The sequence below is a fragment of the Pocillopora verrucosa genome, chromosome 1 (genome assembly GCF_036669915.1).
Source record: "Pocillopora verrucosa isolate sample1 chromosome 1, ASM3666991v2, whole genome shotgun sequence".
In the NCBI taxonomy this organism is placed as follows: Eukaryota; Metazoa; Cnidaria; class Anthozoa; order Scleractinia; family Pocilloporidae; genus Pocillopora; species Pocillopora verrucosa.
This window is the reverse complement of record NC_089312.1, coordinates 28983132-29005572: the sequence shown is the minus strand read 5'-3', so window position 1 is coordinate 29005572 and position 22441 is coordinate 28983132. Positions and strand designations below refer to the sequence as shown.

The 22441-nt window shown below is 37.3% G+C and overlaps 1 protein-coding gene across 2 annotated transcripts; it reads right to left on the bottom strand.

Annotated features, from left to right (window-relative positions):
* Positions 1–812: 812 nt before the first annotated feature.
* Positions 813–20579, bottom strand: LOC131780840 (protein transport protein Sec31A). 2 transcript variants are annotated; one of them, XM_066167090.1, is made up of 32 exons: positions 20405–20579; positions 19175–19292; positions 17985–18074; positions 16855–17021; positions 16471–16742; positions 16255–16341; positions 15670–15725; positions 15142–15202; positions 14716–14766; positions 14418–14576; positions 13859–14014; positions 13588–13641; positions 12357–12512; positions 11694–11768; positions 11366–11461; positions 11005–11076; positions 10492–10591; positions 10149–10202; positions 9851–10029; positions 9523–9752; positions 8894–8936; positions 8679–8776; positions 8193–8268; positions 7527–7670; positions 6614–7178; positions 5903–5964; positions 5251–5350; positions 4663–4856; positions 3443–3550; positions 2863–2934; positions 2213–2255; positions 813–1646 (listed from the first exon to the last, which is right to left on the bottom strand). In XM_066167090.1, the coding sequence occupies exons 2-32, from the start codon at positions 19285–19287 to the stop codon at positions 1510–1512; spliced, it is 3870 nt and encodes a 1289-aa protein (XP_066023187.1). In that variant the 5' UTR covers positions 19288–19292; positions 20405–20579; the 3' UTR covers positions 813–1509. The 2 variants fall into 2 exon arrangements, with proteins under 2 accessions (XP_066023187.1, XP_058953416.2); XM_059097433.2 differs by having other exon boundaries at positions 4741–4856.
* Positions 20580–22441: the final 1862 nt, after the last annotated feature.

Here is a 22441-nt window from a genome sequence, read left to right as displayed (position 1 = left end):
CCTCTTTCGTGGTAAAGCACCCGAAGTTATGATTGTCGAGTTTCCCGTGCCAGACAACCAGCAAGGGAACTGGCTCGACTTCTGCCTGAGCATTCAAAATTCTACTCGTGACTATGACTATCCAGTAGCAGAAATGGCTGATCTTATACTTCGGTATCTTGATTGTAAAGAATTGGTAGGAGATTCAATCCCGATGTGAAACCTTAAGGATAAACCAACATCTTTTCACGCAGCTAGTAGAGAGTAATAAATAAGCTAATTCATTATGCTTCCATAAACGACCGAGTTGGATATTCAGTTCCATGTGGCATAACGGATGCTCTAGTATCCAGTTAGAAGAGGTTTAAATGCTGATAAACTGGGTTTGATGACATGAAACAAGAAATAATTGAGGAGAATCTATATCAATGCAAACTACTCGAAATCATCATACAGTGAGGCGAAAATGCAATAAGCAACACTTTCAGGTCAGCCTATAGGTCATCGTGTTTTGTCCTTGGCGTTTGGAGAACTATAAAAACAAAGTTCCCGGGCTGAAGGTGCACGAAGGAGAGAAACGAAGTACATAAAATGAGACTTTAAGGAAGTAAATACGCAGTGGGGGACTCCTTATGTGGCGTATATGAATCCCCCTCTCTAGTGTGAAAATTAATTATCTGTACACTGAAATCTTCCTGGCAAGCTTTTAGTTACAATGACGCTTTAGCATTGCAGTCCCCTCCCCTCCCCTCCCCTCCCTTCCTCTTTAAAAACACGTAAAAAAACCCCTAAGCAAGAGCAGCTGTAAACAAACAACATGAAAAGGCACAACATTCCAGTTAAACACGATCTGTAATTGAGAAGAACTGTAAAATTATACTGGTTAACGCATATTTTTAGTAGCAAAATCGTCACAGAACATTGCAATCTTTCCCTTTTAACTGGCTTTGAATCGAAGACTGTTTGGAAAAAGGGTACTTTCCAAATTTCCAAAATTAAAGTGTGACCATGATCACCTTCGCAAGTTTCCTTCCATTTGAAAGTTTTCTCCACGAGAAAAACAAAGAAACAGACCTAAAATCTAAAGGGTTGCACGGCCTTATTATCTCTGTTTCCTTTCTGGAAAAAGTGAAAAAATTACATTCATAACTTATTTCGAAATTTGTAATCTTCTATTCGTATCTTTGTCTAGTTCCCTGTTCCTTTGATCAGCGGGAAAAATAAACTTGGCGACATTTTTTTGGAATCTCTCTTTTTCTGATACCCACCATTAGTGAATTCGAATAGGCGACGGATCACAACGGATCCTCACTCAGAACAACCTCCCGTCCTTCTTGCTGAAGTTCAAATCTTATCAATCAAAAGCCCCGCAACCAGGGCGTACAAAATGAGGAGTAATTTCGAGGTTATTCCGGTATGAGGACACAACGTCCACACCACACCGTAATTAGGGTAAGGGTCACGTGCTGACTCTTCTTTAAAATAATTTCAAGTTGAAAAGGCTCTAATCTCTCTAAACAGCAGACATCATTAAACACGTAATTGTGTGGCTATTTGCATTAGAGACTTGAGCCCAGGCATAAACGTGCTGATCTCCGAAAAACTACCGCTGGATATGAGCCTTGTATGTGCCATCAGACCACGGGGGTAGTCCCCTCCTTGACACGCTGAAAATACAAAAACAAAGGCTTACGTTGAATGTGAGAAGTTCACTGATAACCAACCACCAATCATGCTACTGAACGAAACACTTATGCCACAATGCTACAATAATTACCCACATGGATGGGGGTGTATCCTATTGAGCATGTCACAGCCCCTTACCCTCACCAATCCCCCCCCCCCCGTTGAGAAATTTAATGCATTTATTTTACAATCATAAAACAACCTGATTTTCCCGTGCAATTCACTTTGACGCTAGCAAATGGAACCCTTGTTGAAGAATCCTTTCTGACTATCTTCTTCTCCTTTTTCTTAATAATAGCTGAAGGTTTTTGACTGCCTTATTCACGAGTAAATTAGTTTCAAACAAAATGGCTTTCACTCTTTCTCTCTCTTTCCTTTCTGACTTTATTAGTAGACAAGGACTTTCCCAAAGATTGACAAACAAACAAGGAACCAGAAACTCATCATCAAAGCAAGCAAAGGATCTTAGGGTTGCTCCATTGCTTTAACTCAGCAGTTTCCTCTGATCTTAAGACATAATCTAACAGCATACTCTTGTGGTACTCACCCTGGGCTATTTCATGTAGACCCTCAAGGATTGGATTTGACATCTACAACGAAACAAAAAAAACTCACTGAGCATTTACGAACTAAGATAGCAAGCAAGCAATAGACCGCACTTTAAATCGGTTTATCGGCGTTGGGAGAACACGATTAGAGTTTGTATATCACTCACTTCCGGCTCGTGATTTACCAAGTTTTCGCGTGTTCCCTCAGCATCTCAAGTGGGTTAACACGCTGGTAGGCCGATAGAAAAAAGTGCGGTCTACTGCTTTTATAAAATAAACTTCAATTTTGTGTGGGTTAACCAGTGTAATAAACGATAGACTTTCAATCAATCAGGGCACTCGTAGTTCTCACTTATTTTATAAAGTTAGATAGCTTAAATATGATTGGACGCAGCCCGTCTGATCTTATTATGTTTCTTGACCCTGATGCTGACCAGCAGGAAAAAACCTCTCTTGCCCATCCAGTAGCAATGCAACATCTATGGACTATCAACTTCCCGAGTAAGGGGAAAAAAGGATCCTAAAAAGTTCGTCAGTTCTAATTACGGCTACAAATCTCTCTACCCCCCACCCCCACCCCCACCCCCACCCCCCCTTTCCCCGCCTCTTCAAAAGAAGGTAAATACATCAAGCGGGTATATTTCCTTACCTTTTGCTCTCTTAGTTTATCGTAAAGAGCTTCCAATCGCTTGGATACATCATCTAGTTTGCGCTTTGTATGCTGCAGACAAAGAAGGCATAACAAATTCCAAAATAGAATGATAAATAAATTTATAAATTTAATACTTATATAGCGCAAAATTCATTACAAGTATATGATCTAATGCGCTTTATTATAGAATAATAAAGTATGTTTCTTACGCAAAATGTTTGGTTTCAGGCTGGGTTTAGGCGCGCTGGGGATGTCATGAATTGATCGGTGAATATCTTAGTGTTGTTTATTTAGTCTTTCTCTTAGCTTTGCAAAAACGGTTCTCTATGGTCGTCCACACTCTATTTTTTTTTACCCACTTATCAAGTTTTGGGTACTCAATACTTTCATATATAGACGTTATCTGCAAACTATATCAGCTCAGTGGTCCGCGCGCGAGAGATCTGCGAAGGTCTCACAAAAGGATAACACCTAGCCCTTCAGAAACCATCCGGTTTGCACACAGCTCATCACTGGGTCGATAACTCCCGCAGTGATGAGCCTCTTACTAACTGACTAGGTAGCTAAGGTAACTTACCTGATTATTAGCTGTGCCTTTGCATCTCTCAGCCAGTCCACTGAAAGTTTCCTGTAGTATAAGGTGTTCAGACGGGATGGGACCCTTCATAACAGGAGCAGGAGGTTCCTAAATAAAACCAGCCTTCATGTAAATCACACTCTACATAGCACTGCATTTATCAAAATTAGGTTCCACCTTAAACATCACGTGATATCCGCTCGCATTATTGTCACAGGATCTGTTCATTCGCTCACATGACTGGACGTGATATGTTGCTGGGTACCGCAGGGAACCCTTTCTATCATAAATTATGATGATGTCAGGTCTGCAAACAGACACTTGAGACATGTAAAATAATCTTTTTTACGCCCTGCAGCCTTTTCGACACAACAAACACACGGAAAAGGAAGGGCTGGAGCTTTGTGTTTCAAGATTAAACTCTTGTCATGAACCACGAGCATATTAGAATCCACACCCACATTTGTTACCCCACATTTGTTGAAAAGCAATTACACCCTAATGCAAAGATTTTTACCAAGGCAAAATAATTTTCCTCTCATAAAACATTTTGTTGCAACTAGAACGTAAATGGCGTTGCGTGATGTAAATGAAGTGCGAATGAAAAGAGGTGCAAAATTTAAATGTTGGTTTTAAATTATTGTACAAAAGTTATAATTTACAATTATTTAAAAGCAAGAGAAATAAAATGCTTATAGAAGAACAATGGTGTGTTAATTTAAAGTCAATTTAAGACAAAAGTCACGCGGGCGAGCATATATGTTGAAACGTGTGCAATTAAATTCACACACTTGAACTTAACGATCCACCTTTCTTTCGTTTGATTATCACTACTTGAACAAAAAAACATTTCCGACTTGTTATATAGAGTGGATTATTTTCATCTCTAATCTTAACTGGAAAATTTAATATTTAGAGAACGACAATTTTAGAACTAAGCTTAAGAAGCAAAAATGTGTCACCTTTGATTGTTACGTGTCATGAAAAGGTTCTCTTTGTTATTTAGATCAACCTGCGAAACACTTTAATCGTTTTCTTGTCATCAACAACAAGAAAAATTTTCTGACACGTTTGTGCAATTTCTCCCTTAGGTGCGGTCGAGCTTGCCATACTCTAAGAAAATTACGCTTGCACTTATTGCGTGCACTGAAGACGTTAAGGGTGTGCGTTTCCTGTTTTGAGCATTTATGGCATTAAAAGCGTGCTTTTACGTGCTTTACCTGAGCAGGTATGATATGTAATGGGTGTGGCATGGGGGGGTGATGAGGAGATGGCGGTGGACTGCCATCATCATATACCTGAGGACGTTGTTGAGGGGACACATCTCCATAACTTGGAGGCGCCCCTGGAGGACCACCCCCCGGAGGCATCATAGGAGGTGCACCAGTTGCCGGGGGGACACCTTGTGGCATTCCTGGAAGAGAGAATGAAATATATCCTGAGGGGAGAAATGCACATCAAAAGAGATACCATCCGGTAACAATCCAGATTGACTTGGCTTAGCACACTTATAAACCTGAAAACTCTCCCCTTTTTGACTCTTTAATTTATTTATTTTTTTGGGAAGGGCACGGGCGGGGGGATGGGAAGGGGTGAAAGTGTGCAAAATACGTTCAATAAATTCACAACTAAAACAAGAAGTAAAAGGGGCTCAACCTATTATGGCAGTAAAGCGCGAAACTTGTCTTAAAGCCGAGACAATTTCCTTGGAAAAGCACAGAGTTATAAAACGTGCAGGGACAGTTGTTTTCTTTCTCTGTGCCCGCAGGGATCCCACCATTCACGATACTCTTAGTAAATTATCTTACCAATGGAAGGCTGCTGCTGTTGGGTCTGCTGTGGCTGCTGTGGTTCTCCCGCGCCGAACAGCGGAGCAGTAATCGGTGCAGGAGGAGTGAAAGTTTGAGCCTGTGAGAAAAAAAAATCAATTTTGGTTATTTTCGAAACACGCAAACCAATTTGACCGTGAATAGCAATTAAAAAAAGCACATTTTTCGAAGGTTACCAGGTTCAAAGCTAACAAAATTTCATTCTTAAAAGAGCTGACTGAAAGGTGATACATTGATCTACTATATACACAGGCTACTACAGAGGCTCTGGTAAAGTTTGTGCCGTGTTTTTTTGATTGAGGAATAACGTTTAGAAACAATGTTGGTTTGAATGCTTAACCATACAACAAATTTTTCATACTACTTCATCATATTAGTTCCGCCATCGTCTGCTTGCAAGAGTATTGGGTTTCGAATATTGTCATTAAGTAGTTATATGTTAACCATATAAACTAGCAATGTCGTCATTAAGGATGGAATAAAATTCGACCAACAGCATATGAAGGGAAGTATGATAATTCACTTCTCAATTCACTCCACTAGATAAGAGAGCCGGTATGACCAGAGTTCAAGGTGGCAACGTAGTTAAATTCAGACAGGGTTGAAAATCAATTGTCTACCAATCACTGACCTGGTGCTTCTTAGCCCTCATCACGTGAGAGTCTTTCCAGGCCCCTGTGAGTGGAGGTGGTTCTGAAAAACAAACAGAGAACAATTGTGGCATCCTTAACCTATACAGAAAAGTGTTACCTTTCCTTCCTAAATCAGCCCGTAATAAATGCTATTGATAACCCAATTGGATTTTTTTTCACAACCGTCTACGAATCTAGGGTGCAGCTTATTTCTTTCAGAATTAACTCTTGGTGCAAAAAATGAGTGAAAAAAAAAAAAACAAAAAAAAACCAACAAAAACTTAGGTTGCCTTTCTGTTGTAAGCGTATCACTAAGGAAATGCTTGATACAATTGAAATATGCCGTTCGATTTGCATGGCAGTACAGACAAAGAACGTATTGGTAATTTTATTCTAGTAATACCCTTTTGATATCTTACTCCCTGGAGGGATTAACGGTTAAATTCTCCCTACACTTTTGAAATGTTGCTAACCAGATACGTAATGAGAATTTAAAAAGGAATATCGACAAGGAGATGTAATTTAGACATACCCTGTCGTGTCAAACTGGTGGGAGTTGCAAGTAAAAATAAATGCATGGTCTTAGTTGGGATTATTGACCTCCGGATCCCAGGGGTGGAAGGATTAACCATGTCATGAAAAATATTTTACTGATAAAACACACACATACAAAAACAAAAACAAAAACAAATTGAGGCTAGTAAGCATACCAGTTGGAGGTGGACCAGCAGAAGGAGGGGGCACAGAAGGTCCTTGTGAAGGAGGGCCAACTGGAGGGGCTCCAGTTAGGGAAGGGCCTGAATACGGTGCACCAGGAGTGACTGAACTACCAGGATTGAAAATCTGCACTGGAGGCTGCTGCTGTTGTGGACCTTTCATTTGCATCTGAGTACTATACTGGGCCTGTGTAGGAACTTGTGTTGGTGTAGTGTTGGTAGATTGTGGTTGATACATTGATACTGGTGGATTTTGAGACCATGAAGCCTGCTGCTGATTGGAAGTGGGTGACGGCTGTGGTGGGCCACTGTAGTAAGTTGTCTGAGAGGCAGGAGGAGGAGGAGGCTGGTTAAAAGATGGCTGAGAGACTGAAGGTGGTTGGGATACCTGTGGTTGGTAAGCAACTGGATTGTAGAACTGAGTGTTTTGTGGTGGCATTGATGGTTGATAAGTAGGTGTAGTTACTGGTGAGGGTTGCTGCTGCTGTGGTTGGTAGAGCTGCTGCGGCTGTTGTTGTCGCTGTTGTGCAGGGACACCATAACTTTGCTGTTGTTGAAACTGAAATGGAAGAAAGAGGGATTGAAAAAACTGTAGGAAAATATTTATTCTCATTCACAAAAAGAAAACGTTTTTAAAAATTGCTTCTTTTTTCTATATGATTTTTAAAAAATAACACCAAATGCTTATTTTCCACTTGAGAAATATCACTCAAATTAAGTGTTTAGCTACTTAAGACAGCAAATCTTTGTAAGATTTCTTTTCAAGAACCATAACAAGTGTAAAATTCAGTTGTATTTGCTGCTGGCAAGAGAAAATACAGACTACTTCATGTCTAAGATACACAAAAAGGTACCACATAAATTCATTAGGCTATAGAAAGAATTCATAATGGCTGTTTTAGCTAACCTGAGCTTGATTCTGAACCTGAGGGAGAGGTTCTGCTTGGACATCAATCCTTTGGAATGGGAATGGTGGTGGAGCTGTAGCAGTAGCAAGATGACTTGGATACTGTGCAGTGTACAGGCGATCCTTAAGCACGCCCAGGCTTGCCTGAAAACCAACCATCAGGATTAACCTTTTTACTCCCATAAGTGTAATATGTAACTCCTACCAATAATATCCATAAATTATCCAGAAAACAGGTAATGTGAATACTCAAACTTAGGTTTAAGTTATCTTGATCTAACACCAAATTCTGCTAACTAATTTTCTTGAAAAAGTGTAGCAGCTTGGAGAGAATTCAAAATCAGATCTTAGCGGTTCAATGGTTAGCGACCTGTAATTAGTCTAAGAAGTGATTATGATCAGACGTAATAGTAAAGAAAATACATGTATACATCCATTTCACCTTTGGAAATTGAATGCTTTACTGACCCTGATACCCTTGTTGTTATTTACAAAGATTATAAATCCCAACTAATGGATTGTTTAGTTGCTTCTCACTTTGCTATTTGATAGAATGTTCTTTGGTTCTCTGACCTAACTTTTTGGAAACTAATTTTCATCACTGTCTGCAGGTATACTAATGACCTAATCTAAAAAAACCTATCCTTGAATAGCCTTACAATTTACCTGATCATTTACAGTCATCAAGTAACCCATGGCCGTTTCCAGGCATCCCTGAGATGCTAAAATCTCTGCATATTTACTGTACATGAAAAATTATAAACAGGCACAATCAAAAAGGTATCTGTAAATAATCTATCACCAGTATAATATTGTTGAATATACATGAGACATGTGCAGTAAATAGTTAACTGGCAGAAAGAATATTTATAAATATAAAAAATATAAAAATATAAAAATAGTTAACTTGTGGAAAGAATTAAAAAATTTGCCCATACTCTGCCTGCTCTTAATCATACCTATAACTGTAATCACATGGTAGATATTGCTAAAAAGAGATCTGGCTACATCAATTACTTATTCTCAAGCCAGCTGATCACATTGACATACTCATGGTAATGAATATTTCACACATTTATGTGATAGTTTCACCCCATATCAAGAAGCTTCATAGGTGACACATGACATTCTAACAATCTGAGATTCCTTTACCTGAGTTTTTCCGCAAGAACAGATGATCCACTGTCAATCAAAAGTCGACGTTCCCTCTCCACAGCTTTCTTTAATATCATGACTTTTTCAATCAAATCCTACATAGAGAAATAACAGAAAAAAAATCCGCATATTTAAATCCAGCAGCATTTTATGGTGACAGACTGACAGCAACCAATGACCAGTTTGGAGAATAAAAAAAATAAAGAACCTACTTGAAGAGCAAGGGGAGAAGGTTCAGCTGGCATGTTTCTAGACCTGAAACATAAAATAAACACAGATGAACTTAGCACAGCAGTTAATCTAGCTGGTTTAACTGAAACATAATTACCAATGAAAAGTATGAAACAACACATGTGATGTCTATTACAAGATAAAAAAGAACGATTAAATTAAATAGTAAATTCCTCAAACAAATGTAACCTAGTTCAAATTAGCAGACCAAAAAAACTAAGAATAGTAAATTTATCTCAACAAACCAGGGGCACACTTCAATCACTCAAAAGATTATAGAAGGAAAATTTTTGGGAAAGGTCACCCTAAATGAAATGTTGATCCACCCTTATGACTTTTTAAACCCATTCATTCCCAGAAGTGACCAACATGTAACTTTTCCCTATAAAATCCATACATTATCCAGCAAACAGGTCATAAGAATACTCAAACTTATCAGGTAGAAGTTGTTATCTTGATCTAACACCAAATTCTTGTAACTGGTTTACAAAATTATATAAAATGTAACAATCAGATCTTAGGAGTTAAAAGCATGAAACTAAAGGAAACCAAGGAAGCCACACCATTTTCAAACAGATTGAGGGGGAAATTTGTTTTTTCTTACACTTACCAACAGGACACAAACTTCTCTACATTTCCAGCACAAATGTAGCAGACCATGGCATTAGCACAGTGCTCATCACCTTCCTGTTCCAATCTTTGTCCAAGCAGATCACACAGGGCAGTGAACTCTTCAGCTTTGGCATAGGTCACAAGAGCTGCAAGTGCTTCTCGCCAGTTTTCCAACACACAGCTCTCAACTATGTCGCGCCAGTCACGATTTACAACAACTGACATCAGCTGAAAGGGAACATACAGATCATTGTAATGGATTAGCATTATCCTTATTAAGCATTCCTTACATAGCATGGTTCATAAAACTGATAAACAAAATTTACCCTTGCAACATTACTCTTGCTCTTCTCAAAGTATCTTGTTTGTATTCTGGCCAAAAGATCTGGACCACCAGCAATAGCAAGAAGAAAGGCATCAGCCATTCTATCAGCATGAAGACACACATCAACAGCTGCTTCAAAATTTCCAGTTAGGAGTGCTTGAGTGATGAGACCATCAGTATCTGGATGAGAAGCCATATCCTGCATTAGTCACTGGAACTAATTTCAAATTACAGGGTTAAAGCAAGAAGACTCAACAAAGATACATGTAGTCCTACTAAGCAGACTGCAATATTCTCACCATCATCTGTAGGTATCTGGAAAGGTAGTCGTGGCTTCACAGCTTCACTAACTCCTAGAAGCAACAAAATTTATTACCTGAAGAACTGAAGAAACAGAAATAACACTGCATATCACAATCCAAAATAGTGAATGCACAGAAGTTGACTTGTCCAGGTAACTTTCAAGCCCAAAAATCACCCTTTAAAACCTTTATCTAGGGACTAGTAGTTTAGATCTCAGCAGGTAAAACAATCCACGCTAATTCATTCCTGAAATTTGATTGTTTGCATTTCAAAATTATCTACATTGGAGACCTGAACTTACTAGAACTTTCAAGACTTAATAGAACTGAGCACACTAACCGATCTCAGACCCTGTGTCCACTGATAATGGACCTCCAGCAGCAATAGCATCGAAGGCTGCAGCACCTTCATTTAAACTTCCAGCCTCAGACAATGGAGTCTGAAACATACAAAACTGCTGATTGAATATGACTTTGCAATGTAAATGTTTCAGGTGGAGTCCAAACAGAAACAAGGTAATACTTTCTTAAATGATGTAAGGTACTAACATTTATCAGCTCATACACACTAGGAAATACACAAAATTTTCTCAGTAATTCATTTTGTTCCCATTAGTGAAGAAATGCAAATAATATCTAAGTTAATTCCATTGTTTGTTACTACATGAATCATAGTAGTAGTCTTACTTTTCCTAAAGGCCGATGTATTGACATAAAGGCGATCCACAATCACTTATAACAACTTTTCTCCAAATTTGCACGAATAAATCAGGCACACTATAAAGAGTTACACTGCAATGCTTAGAACACTGTTTGCTTTGTAGCCAATGTGCAACAGCTGAAAGGATCATACCTTGGATTCTGCTACTGAGGGGGTACTTGCTCCACTAGAAAACACACCTTCCCCTGTTTTCCCACTTGCTTCCTGTAATGTAAGGCAAGACACGATATATGAGTAAAGCTATATAGCATTTCTGCTAGCAGTTACCTTGGTGATGCCAAAAAAAAAAAACCAACAATCTCTGGGAAATTCTTTTAATTGATCAGTTTGACTACTATAACTTTATGATCCAGTGAATCCCTTTGGCTTAAGTACTATTGTCTTTTTAAACATTAGTGACTTCTCTAATCAATCCTTCTTCCATACATTGTCTCAACAACTGACTATACAGACAGCTCCGACATCTTATGTAAAATGAAATAAAGACTCATACCCCTGTGCTCAACAGCTTCATCTTTTGGACTAATTCTTCAGCATTAACACCTCCTTGTGTGCTACTTGAGGCTGACGATGTATGAGATGAGGCCACCTGTCCACACAAGAAGACATCACAACAATGAATAAGAGGGCAAAATAGAATTCTCACACACAGCCATCAAAGCAATGTAGTACCACTACCTCACCAAGAACCGGGTCCGGGACACTTTTATTTAGCAGTGTCTTTATCTACTCAAGAGTATAAAATACTCTGAACTAATGAACACAGGGAAACTCAAACCATTTACAAACATATACACCTATACATGCCTTAACCTTTGTACCTTTTTTGATAGCTCCAATGGATCATAACCCAGAAGTGTTAGGAAATGTCTGCGAGGTTCTCTCTCAAAGTTTATCTGCATAGATCAGAAAGACCAATGAATACTGATGAGATATTAAAGATTGTGTTGTAGTTTCAAATATTTGTTTATCTTTGTTTAAGCATTTTGGTAATGTATCTGGAAGAAAAGGAATTTAGTAGAAACCAATTTGACTAACAATTTGTCTACTCATCAACAGATGAATGTCGTGAAGTTCAATGGAATGTGCTTGTGGGCTTAATAATCAAATTAACTCCCATGATGTCTGTACATCATCCAGAGAACAGGTAACGAACATACTCAAACTTATCAGGTACAAGTTGTTGTCTAGATCTGACACAAAATTCTTGTTACCAATTTACAAGGAAATACATGGCAGCTAGAAGAGAGAAATTAAAAATCAGATCTTGTGACTTGAAGGTATTAACTTTCTTTATCAAGATTTAAGTGATCTAGATGAGGTGCAAATAATTTTGAACAGTCCTTAGATTGTCCTTGTTCTTTCAGCTCCCTCTTTATAATTTAATCTGTAAATCATTAAGCATCTTATCATGAAAATATTCCATGATAGTTTTCTACACAAGTTAATGATGTAGATACTGTTCTGTCTCAACAACTGTTCACCTTCAAGAAACTCCACAGTGTGCGCTCCAACTCCTGTGTACTGCTCTCCACCTTCGCATTACAATACTGCATGAAACTTCCTGAAGCAAGTGCTCCCTCCAATTCATGAGACCTGCCTACTAGTTCCTGTTCTGTTGTAACCTGACTTATGTTGACCTAACAAACCAAACAATACTTTTGTTCACAATCAACTCAGGAAATCAAAAACATTGCATGGCTGAGGAGAACATAAAGTTGTTCATGGGAGAGCAAACAAAACCTTTGTTTCTCCAAGGGTTTATGCCATAAAATGATATTCCATGCCAGTTCTTCCCACTGCATGAGGAGAGTTGTAATAATGATTACAACTAAAGCATTTCATAAAATTAATGTAATAAGCTGAATAACACAAGTCTTTTGATTAGCTCTTACTTATGGACTAATTGGCAGGGATATATGTATGATGCCACAATTAAGTAACAAACTTTGCCTCTCTATCCCATACATGTATCTGAAGCAAATACATGTAGATTCCATGTTGTTGTGGGTCTGTTTTGTAATGTATTGCAGAAGACATAAAAATGTGGTAAGAACAACAGTGACACACTCAACTGCACCTCATATACCATTTTTTTTTGTTTCTACACTGTTTTGATCTGTGATCTATTACTGAACAGAGACAGCAACATGGAATCTATATGTTAATTGTATTTTATAACATAGCTGGTGAATTTGTCTAATCAAATTCAATTGTGTGAGCATGCTTCATATTCCTATTGTGCATGCTCATGACGTCAGCAAACAAATCCATTGAGAAAAAAAATTTTCCATCAGGTTGAAAATGTTATAAAACAATTGATTCATAAGTCATCTGTGCATTCATCAAGATATGAAGCACTTGGGAAGTTTGAAGAGCACTCAAGAAGCTAGAGTTGCTCTCGGCTATGCCTCGAGCAACTCTTACGCATCTTTAATGCTCTCCAAACTTCAAAAACGCATGCTGACGTATGAACCAATTGTTAAATATGACACTTGCAATGTGTTGATTTTATTGATAGCTTTTATACTTGTTCATCTGGATTATGTTTGTAACATGATAGTGTCAAAATACTTTTTTCCCTGCCTTTATCACACCTATGAATTTGCATTGTTTGATAACTAATTATATTAGGGTTGGTTTCATAAAAATTTGGAATACAGGGGTTCCTAAAAACATGTTTGCTATTGTGGTCTTGCATGACTTTTGACAAACCTGACTAGACGGTGATTCTTTTGAATACCCAAAAGTTATCAGCTTTCCACCAAACTAAAAGAGAAAAACATTGTTGAAGTGAAGAGACTTTCTGCAAGCCTTTTATATGTAAGCTTGTGAAAGTGCAGGTATGCTGTACATCAAAAATCCAACAAAATTGGTCATTGCATGTGTGCAGTAAAAAAAAGACTGTTCTCCATTCTATTGAATTGTGGTGGACATCATTAAACAAATTTTGCACTCAAGTATGTGCCAAATCATGGCAACTCACAGCAAATGTGGCTCCACAAGGCCTACGCAGCCACTTTGGAGGCTTTTTTAAGGGGGCACTGGTTGCTGCCGTTTTCTGCTGCTGCAGTTGTTGTTGTTGCTGAGCTTGATGGATTTGAGACATAAATGGGTCATCCACATCAAAAGAACTCATCACCTACAATGCAAAAGGTGTTTTTTTTAATACAGAGACCCCATTTCAAAGATTGAATGATAAGCAATTGTATATAAATGAACATTGCACAAATAATGATTTTGACCTTAGTTCATAACAAGCTTAACCCTTTTACACACTAACAATAGTATGCATATTCTCCATATTGTTCTTGAGAAATTTCTTTGGGTGCAACAAGGAGAATTTTTTTGACAATCAAGGGATTCTTTAGTTCATGATCATTTCCTTTATTCTCATGACCTTAACATGTGATTCAGGGTGATATTGTAAGAAGAAATTAGATGCTAGTCTTTTTAGAGGTTGAAGGGTTAGAGAGTGGTGTGTGTGAATGAATGAGTGAGATGGTAACTCGACTTGTAACTGACTTCAATTTGATGGCACTCACTTTTTGTTGTTGAATATCTTGTCCAGAGGCACTTCCACCCATGAGAGAAAACACGCTGACGTGCCCATCAAAAGATGTAGTACACACCATAGCAGGGTTCCTTGGACACCAAGAAACATCAAAACTCCACTGAGCTGTAGTCGGCAACTCATAAACAATCTAGAAGTACACAACAGCATTCAAGGTTCCGTCACAGGAAGTGTCAATGCAAAGAAATCAAATAATAAAAAAGTAAATGGGACTATGCAAAATATCATTACAATCCTTAATAAAATTTCAATAAAAATAATTATTGTACCTCTCCTCCTGCAACTTGGGTATTAGGATTCCAACAAAGGATACGGTTGTCCTAACAGAGGGCAGCCAAATATTATCATTAAGTATATACATGAACCGTAGATAGATTACAGGGGAAGTACACATAATTAGTGCAAAAATATTTCCTACCACAAAATGCAGAATCAAAAGCACCTCAGGCTTTTATCTACTTCTATGAAAAAAGTTAGCATTTTACCACAGTATTCAAAGAAATATATCTAAGACCTTGATGTAACTTCGGAGGGTTCATTTATAAAAAATAATTTGAGATTAGTTGCACATAGTTATAATGATAAAGTAAGATGTAATTGAAGATGCTGTAACCATGATTAATATTATAAGTAACAAAAGAGATCATCTAATTTCAAGCTTGCTAAGTTCAGAAGAGAGCATGAGGGTAATTCACCTTTGCACAACTCATGAGTAAGTCAGGATCTTGTGGGCACCAAGCTATTGACAGGATTCCCCTGATAACATAACCAACAATACCATCAACAATGATAAAACAGGATTATATTATTCCAAGATAATTTGCAGTACCTGGGGCTTAGATAGTAGCTAGGGTAAGGGTTTAGGAACATATCTTGATTAATCTTTTAAGTCAGAGGCATAAAAAATCCTTTAATTCAGGTTGGCATCAACACTGACATTTGAAAAATCCACAAAGCATAGATCTTAACTAGCATTAGATGATCAATAAGACAGTTCATCGTATTGCATGAAAATAAGCCCATAAATACATGATATCCATACATTATTGAGCAAACAGGTAATGAGAATTCTCAAACTTATCAAGTAGAAGTTGTTTTCTTGATTTGACCCCAGATTACTGTAATCAATTCACAAGAGAAATGGAGCAGTAAGAGGGGAGAGTTAACAATGGGACATTGGGAGTTAAAGGGATAACCCCAACAAAGTACACGTAGGTGCCTACCTCTGATGTCCCTCAAGCACCTTCATGGGAGACGTAGCAAATCGAAGATCCCACATCTGCAAAAGAAAAACAGTCATTAAGAAGATGTACCCTGCTTGCACCCTTGACACCCTTACAACAGTATGTATACTCTCCATACACACATTTCCTAAGGTGCTGACAAGGAAAACTTGATTTGCTTGTTTAGTTGGTGATCATTTCTGTTATTTCTTGAGACCTTAATGTGTGATTCAGGAGTTGCTTTATAAGGAGGAATTAGATGCTTGTAACTCTAACAAGTCAAAGGGTTAACATGTATATAAAACATTATAAAAAGGTGTTAGAATGTTACAACGTTACTGTCAGAATCAGAAATGTGAACACTGGAAATGATCCCAGAAGTTTATTGTGCAAAGAAACAGACAAAATAGGAGATAAAGGAAAGTTGTTAGCGTGACAGGTAACTATAATTACTGTAATTTAAGATTTTTTGGTTTGCTTACCTGTCTTAAGCTCTAATGTACTTGGAAATGACACTACAAACATTCCTGAAATATTTCAGTTGTTTCAAATAACTTTCTACAGTCAAATAACTATGTTACAAACCTGAATAACTGGATATCTATCATCTTCTGAAGCTAAAATCATCTGAGTTGCCACATCTGGATGCCATTCAACTGCTTTGCATCGAATCTACAACATAAACATGTAGTTAACTCTTTAAAAAAATCAAAATCTGATAGATAGAGTAGTTTAAACGACAATATCATTGGATTCAGGTGTATACGGTAAATTTAACTCCATATGATTCTTGCTACTTACTGTTGCACTCTGATCACTGACTTTAATAATTGGTTCATTCTTCCTCAGATCCCACACAACACAGCGGCCACAGGGAGAAGCTGAGGCTAAGATGTGCTGCACCTGTCTGTTCCATGCTACACAACTGATGTTATCTGGTGGTAAAGTTTTACTTCCTGGTGTAAGAGGGTTGGTGGGGTTTGTCAAGTCCCAGATGTAAATTTCAGAATCACTTGCTCCAGATGCCAACAGACTTGTCTTAAATGGGTTGAAGTCCAAAGCTTGCACAGGTCCTGATGGAAAAAATATAAAGCATAAAAATCATTTTTTTGGCAACTGAGTATGCTTTCATATAAAAATACTAAAAAAAGTTTACTTTGACTTGCAAAAGTTTGGGTATAGTACCTGTATGTTTAGTTGATTGAAAAACCAAACAGTCATCAATATCTCCAGATAAAATCTTAGTTGGATCATAGATACTGATCACCCCATTGTCACTTCCACCAATCAAAAGGCCTGACGATGAACTGGATGATTCCATACCATGGGGTCCCCACACCAGTTTGTGGAACCTCAAAGGAAAAAGTTTAGCAACTGAGTGATTTTCTACAGAACATGAAAGATCATAGTATTGTGATAACACAATACTATTCTACATCCTAACTTGTGATGGCCAGTAAGCAAATACTGCAAGATTGCCAAAGAATGTTTGAATATATGCTGTAAATTATCCTTTTCCAGAGTTGTGATCCTTTTTCAAAGCACCACAGATAGTGGGGACTACAGAACTGGAATTTCTAGTCCAATTGTGCAATTCACTGGGTGTTTTTTTTCTCATTAGCCAATAAGATGTTAACCCTTTCACTCCCATGATCTCACTAATAATTCTCCTTCCTGTCTGCCATACTATTCTTGTGATGTTAGTTTGAAGAATTTGATATGAAATCAACTCCTAATCCCCTAATTGATATTTTCTTTCTTCTTATCTCTTTTCTGCTCGATGTTGTGTTGATATTGTAAGGAGAAGTTGTGTCTTGGACACTCATGTAAGTTAAAGAGTTAAGAACACTTAGCTTCCAGTTCAAGACCACAAGAGCTATGGCAACTACCAAATTGATTCATTTTAAAGCATGGTAATTTTCATAAGAATGTGGTAGCAGAGAATAGTGTAAGATAAGATGAGACCATTCTCTGCATCAAAGTATAAAATGGCCCAGGACATCAAAATTTAGCTAAAACATTTTGGATCAATATCAGTATCTGGGCAACTGCCCACCTACCCCTCCCCTAGACCAACATTAACCTTAACTTGTTGTCAATTGACTGTTGTTGAGTTAGGGGAGGGGTAGGTGGGCAGTTGCCCAGATACTGATATTGATCCAACATTTTGAGTATTAGCTTGTGAATTCTCTAGTCTCTGATGTCTTATGAACATAAAGGTTTAAAGGATTAGTCAGAAAAATCATGGCATCAGTGAAAGTACAAAACATGATGATGTTCACAGCTCTTGGACCTTGAACTGTGTATGAGCTCACCTTTGTTCTGATGCCACAGTTCCTCTGAGTGGCATTGCTGTATCACTACTTGACAGGTCAAGGGCAAATATCTCAAGAGCAGCATTGGTGCTAAAACAGGGTAAATTACAAACACATGTGAGAATTTCACTAAAGGCAGGGTTTCTCACATTTTCTAACATCTTGCATGTTAGACAATCCCTCAAAACACAATCCTCGATTCTCTTAACCCTTTAGCTCCCAGACCAAATTTGTAATTCTCCTTACTGCCAACCATACAATTCTTATAATGTTAGTTCAGAGAATTTTGCATTGGATCAACTAATTATCCCCATATTGATAGCTTTCTTTATTCTCACCACTTGCTGGGTTGATATTGTATTGATATTGTAAAGAGAAAATCTGTTTTGGTCACTCATGGGAGTTAAAGGGTTAAACTTCTAGGATCAAGGCTTAAGTCGAGTTTTGAGACTTTTGAGTCAAGTTTTGAGGTGCTCAAAATGAGTTTCAAGCATCTTGAAACAAGGAAACAAAGGGATTTTTGCGCAATTAATTTTTGACACCCCTTGAAGCTTAATACCCTATGCTGTATTGAAAAGATAAAAATCCTTACAGCATGTATATTAATTTTGCTGATGCAGTGAAACTTCACCGATGCTAGTTCTCAGGTTTTTGACAATAACCTCATGAATTTTTATCCCTATATACATAATCCCTTCGCTGTCTTGACTGAACAATGGTCATTTTACATGGTGTCAGTTTTCCAAGTTTTACTAACTACGTTTGACAAATCCTGCTCCACTTAATATTCTTAAAGTTATTCCTCACAGGAGTGAAAATATTTGGATTTAGGGTCAAAGATACCCTATTATCCAACAAAGACCCATTTTCATATAAAAAAAATTCAAATTATCCACAAGTCATTTCATCTTTCATTTTCAAATTTTCTCTTGGTCCTTTTTTTGGTCTTTCATGTTTCAAACACAACTAATAGATTTTTGGTATACAAAAATGTCTTTAACAACTTGCAACCCACAATAACAGTAATATGATAGGAACATATCTTGTTTAAAAATCAAACCCTTTATTCTTTTTTTTTTTGTTTAATATCACTACTCTTTGATTTTCCAAATCCTTACCAAAGAACATGCTACCAAGTATAAAGTGATCCACAAACCAATTTTAGTTGGGATATAAATTATGGTATATACCTGAATGTAGCATCAAGCTGCTGGGCAGCCGTTCCTGCTGCTAAGTAGATTGGGTACTGAGGTGCAGGACTCCATGCAATATTTGCTGTTCTGTTAACGTCTTTGACTTTCATTTTACCTAGAATGGTAGAGGTGTAATGTTGTTGATGAACAAATTTGGGGTCCAACATTTTAGAACAACCAAGGAAATGATACCCAATTCTGTACTGCTCTTATTAGAAACAACAAACATTTTCATTAATTTCATAATTTTGTCGTTGAAACAGATAACAAAATTAATATCATAAGATCTACCCAGTATACTTACCAGAATTGATATTTTTTGTGATAATTTGCAATGGCAAGTAACCACATATAAAATGTTAATATTGGACCAATTAGGCTCCACAATTAATTTAACTCTCAACAATGCTAGCAAATAGAATACTTCACAATTCTCACAGCTAACATTATTATGAACAAGATAGCCAAATCTCTCCAGTTCTACTTCCTCATCATAACTTATTGTAATAAAAGAAACTGGGACTGAACTTCCTCAAGACTGGGCCTTGATTGGTTCCAAGTATATAGTAATTCTTGTGAACAAACAAAAGTTTATCACCTGTCATTGCAAACAACTGTTATTAGGAAAATAACAGAAGTATGATATAAAACTAGTAGACTTTTCATCTTCACATATAACATACAGAGCTTTTTCTAAACAAAAAATATCTACACACCTTCCTAAACACAACCAAATATTCAGTCTTACTAGATATTTGCACCGAATTCGTTGATTATTAAAAATATGATTATTAACAATATCCCACATCAGGACCCGACCGGTCCATATGAGAAAATGTATTTTTTTCTGAATTTACGATTTAAAAATAGCCAAAAGTTTTCGCAACATTAAGATTGGGTTTATTCGTAATTTTTGGACCCATCGATCACTTAAAAATTTTTGCTTAACACTGGATGTGAGATTATTTACCTTTTTTATGCTTCAGACAAACAAAAGTTAACCAGAGCTAATTACAGATGTTTCGGCGATTGATGTAAAAATTTATGCCAACGGAGATTGCATTTATCTGCACGTACACATCTTCATAAAACACAAACCTAAAAGCTCACTGACAGATCTAAAAAGAAAACTCCTAAAAATCATTCCCCTGGAGAAATCCCGACAGACTGAAACCTATCCGAGAAAAAATTGGAGAAGTTAGGGCACAACTATTTAAGACACCTTACCTCTTTCCTCGAGCTTATTGTACCAGTATTTAATCGCAAAAAACCAGGAATGAAGTAGAGGTATTTGAGGATGTCAAACTGAAACAACGTTGTAATTAAAGGGGAGAATTCCGCTGTTGTGGAATACCATACGTGTTAGGAAGAATTCTACTCCACATTCGGCAACGTGGCAAATAATTCGCGGCTTAACCTCGTTTTCAAGACGGAACAATGGTCAGTTGTTGCCAGTTCTAGAGTTAAAAGCTTCATATAAGCTACAACATTGTGTGATCAACATTTATGAAGGTGTTAGAGCGGATGCTGAACAATTTTTGAGAAGACAACAGAAATTCATAGTTAATGTTTTGAGCAAAGAAATAACACAATCAACCTAGAAACTACCTTGTCTCACGTTTGGACGATCGGTCGCACTAAGATATACTTTGAATAAAGGGGTAAGTTTCTAAAGAAACTGTGGTGCTGCGTCGGTGGGAGAGTATAGAAGGCAATTTAGTGTTAACAGCTGAGTTGAAAACGTAAATTGGCCACCGTAAAGAGTAAAAAAGCTGACGTTTCGAGCGTTAGTCCTTCGATGGGAATTTAATCGCTCTGATGAAGGGCTAACGCTCGAAACGTCAGCTATTTTATTCTTTACGGTGGCCAATTTACTTTTTCAACTCAGTTGATAACGCTAAATTACAAGATATACTTTGTGTGTTTTCTACTTCTCCGCTGGATGACATATTACATCAACATGGAATGGAGTTTCATTTTTACGCAGATGACTCGCAGATTTGTTATTTTTCTTTCGATTCTCCTTTCTTGCTGTTTGTCGGTAGTCTCTCACATTAAAGCCTGTTTACTTGATATTTCTTCCTGGATTTCGTAGAATAAATTGAAGTTAAACGGTAATAAAACTGAACTACTGATTATCGGGTCCCAATTTAGACCGACTTTGCGATTCCCACCTGTCGCTCTAGATGATGGATCCGTGATTCTGCCATCTGAGTACGCCAGGAACTTTGGTGTCACATTCGACATTACACTGAACTTTGAGCATCATGTTACTGATATTTGCAAGTCTTGTTATTTTAATATACTTAATATTTATCGTATTAGAAAATTTTTATTTACCGAGCATACGAAGATTTTAGTCAATAATGCCTTTGTTACCTCAAGACTTGACAAATGTAATTCTTTATTGTATGGTCTCCCTCGTTGCCTTTTATATAAAATTACAGCTTGTGCAGAAATGCAGAGCTCGCTTAATTTTAGGTGGCTGCAAATATGATCATATCACACCATTACTCAGAGAGCTTCATTGGCTGCCGATTGAACATTGTATTGCTTTTAAACTACATTTGATAACCTTAAAGACTGAATAACTTGGCTCCTTGTTACATTAGTAACCTCACTCCAAATAGGCGATTAAGGTCTTCACCTAGTTTTCAACTTAAGTTCCTCCATCAAATCTGAAACTTATGTATATGGAGACCGAGCATTCTCTCTATGTGCCCCCAAATTATGGAACCTGTCTTCTCAGTTATATAAAGCAAACCTTCAGTGTTACTAACTTTGAGTCATCTATGAAAACTTGTCTTTTTAAACAATATTTTATATCTTAAGCTATTTTTAATTTTTACTTATATTTTTTTATTTACTTTTTATTATTATTGCTGTAAAGCGCTTTAGAACTTTTGTATTAAGTGCTATTTAAATAGTTGTGTTATTATCGTTATTATTTACATGTATTTACCATTAACCACCATTTGTCAAACATCAATCATCGCCATTCGACATAATTGACCGTCACGTAACAGAATTACAGTCAATTCTTCACAACGGACGAACAGGAGTCATCTTCACTTTTCCTTATAATCCAAGGGCTTTTCAGTTGCATGGGAATCGCGCAGTAAGATACCAATTCTGGCGACGAAGAGTGATCTCTACGGACGGGAATGATGCCTAGTTACGCACAATGAAAAACAAACTAACAAAAAACAAATTATTTTGGGGGTAAACAGCTAGGCTTGCTTATTGTGGTTGTTTTCTTAACGG

Excerpts from the sequence above, each read along its gene's own strand:
- LOC131780840 (XM_066167090.1), bottom strand. The coding sequence starts at position 19,287 with ATGAAAGTCAAAGACGTTAACAGAACAGCAAATATTGCATGGAGTCCT. Across the intron at positions 8,269-8,678 it reads GTTCTTGCGGAAAAACTCAG|TAAATATGCAGAGATTTTAG; the intron begins GTAAAGGAATCT and ends TTTCATGTACAG. Across the intron at positions 5,351-5,902 it reads TGAGGGCTAAGAAGCACCAG|GCTCAAACTTTCACTCCTCC; the intron begins GTCAGTGATTGG and ends TTTTTCTCACAG.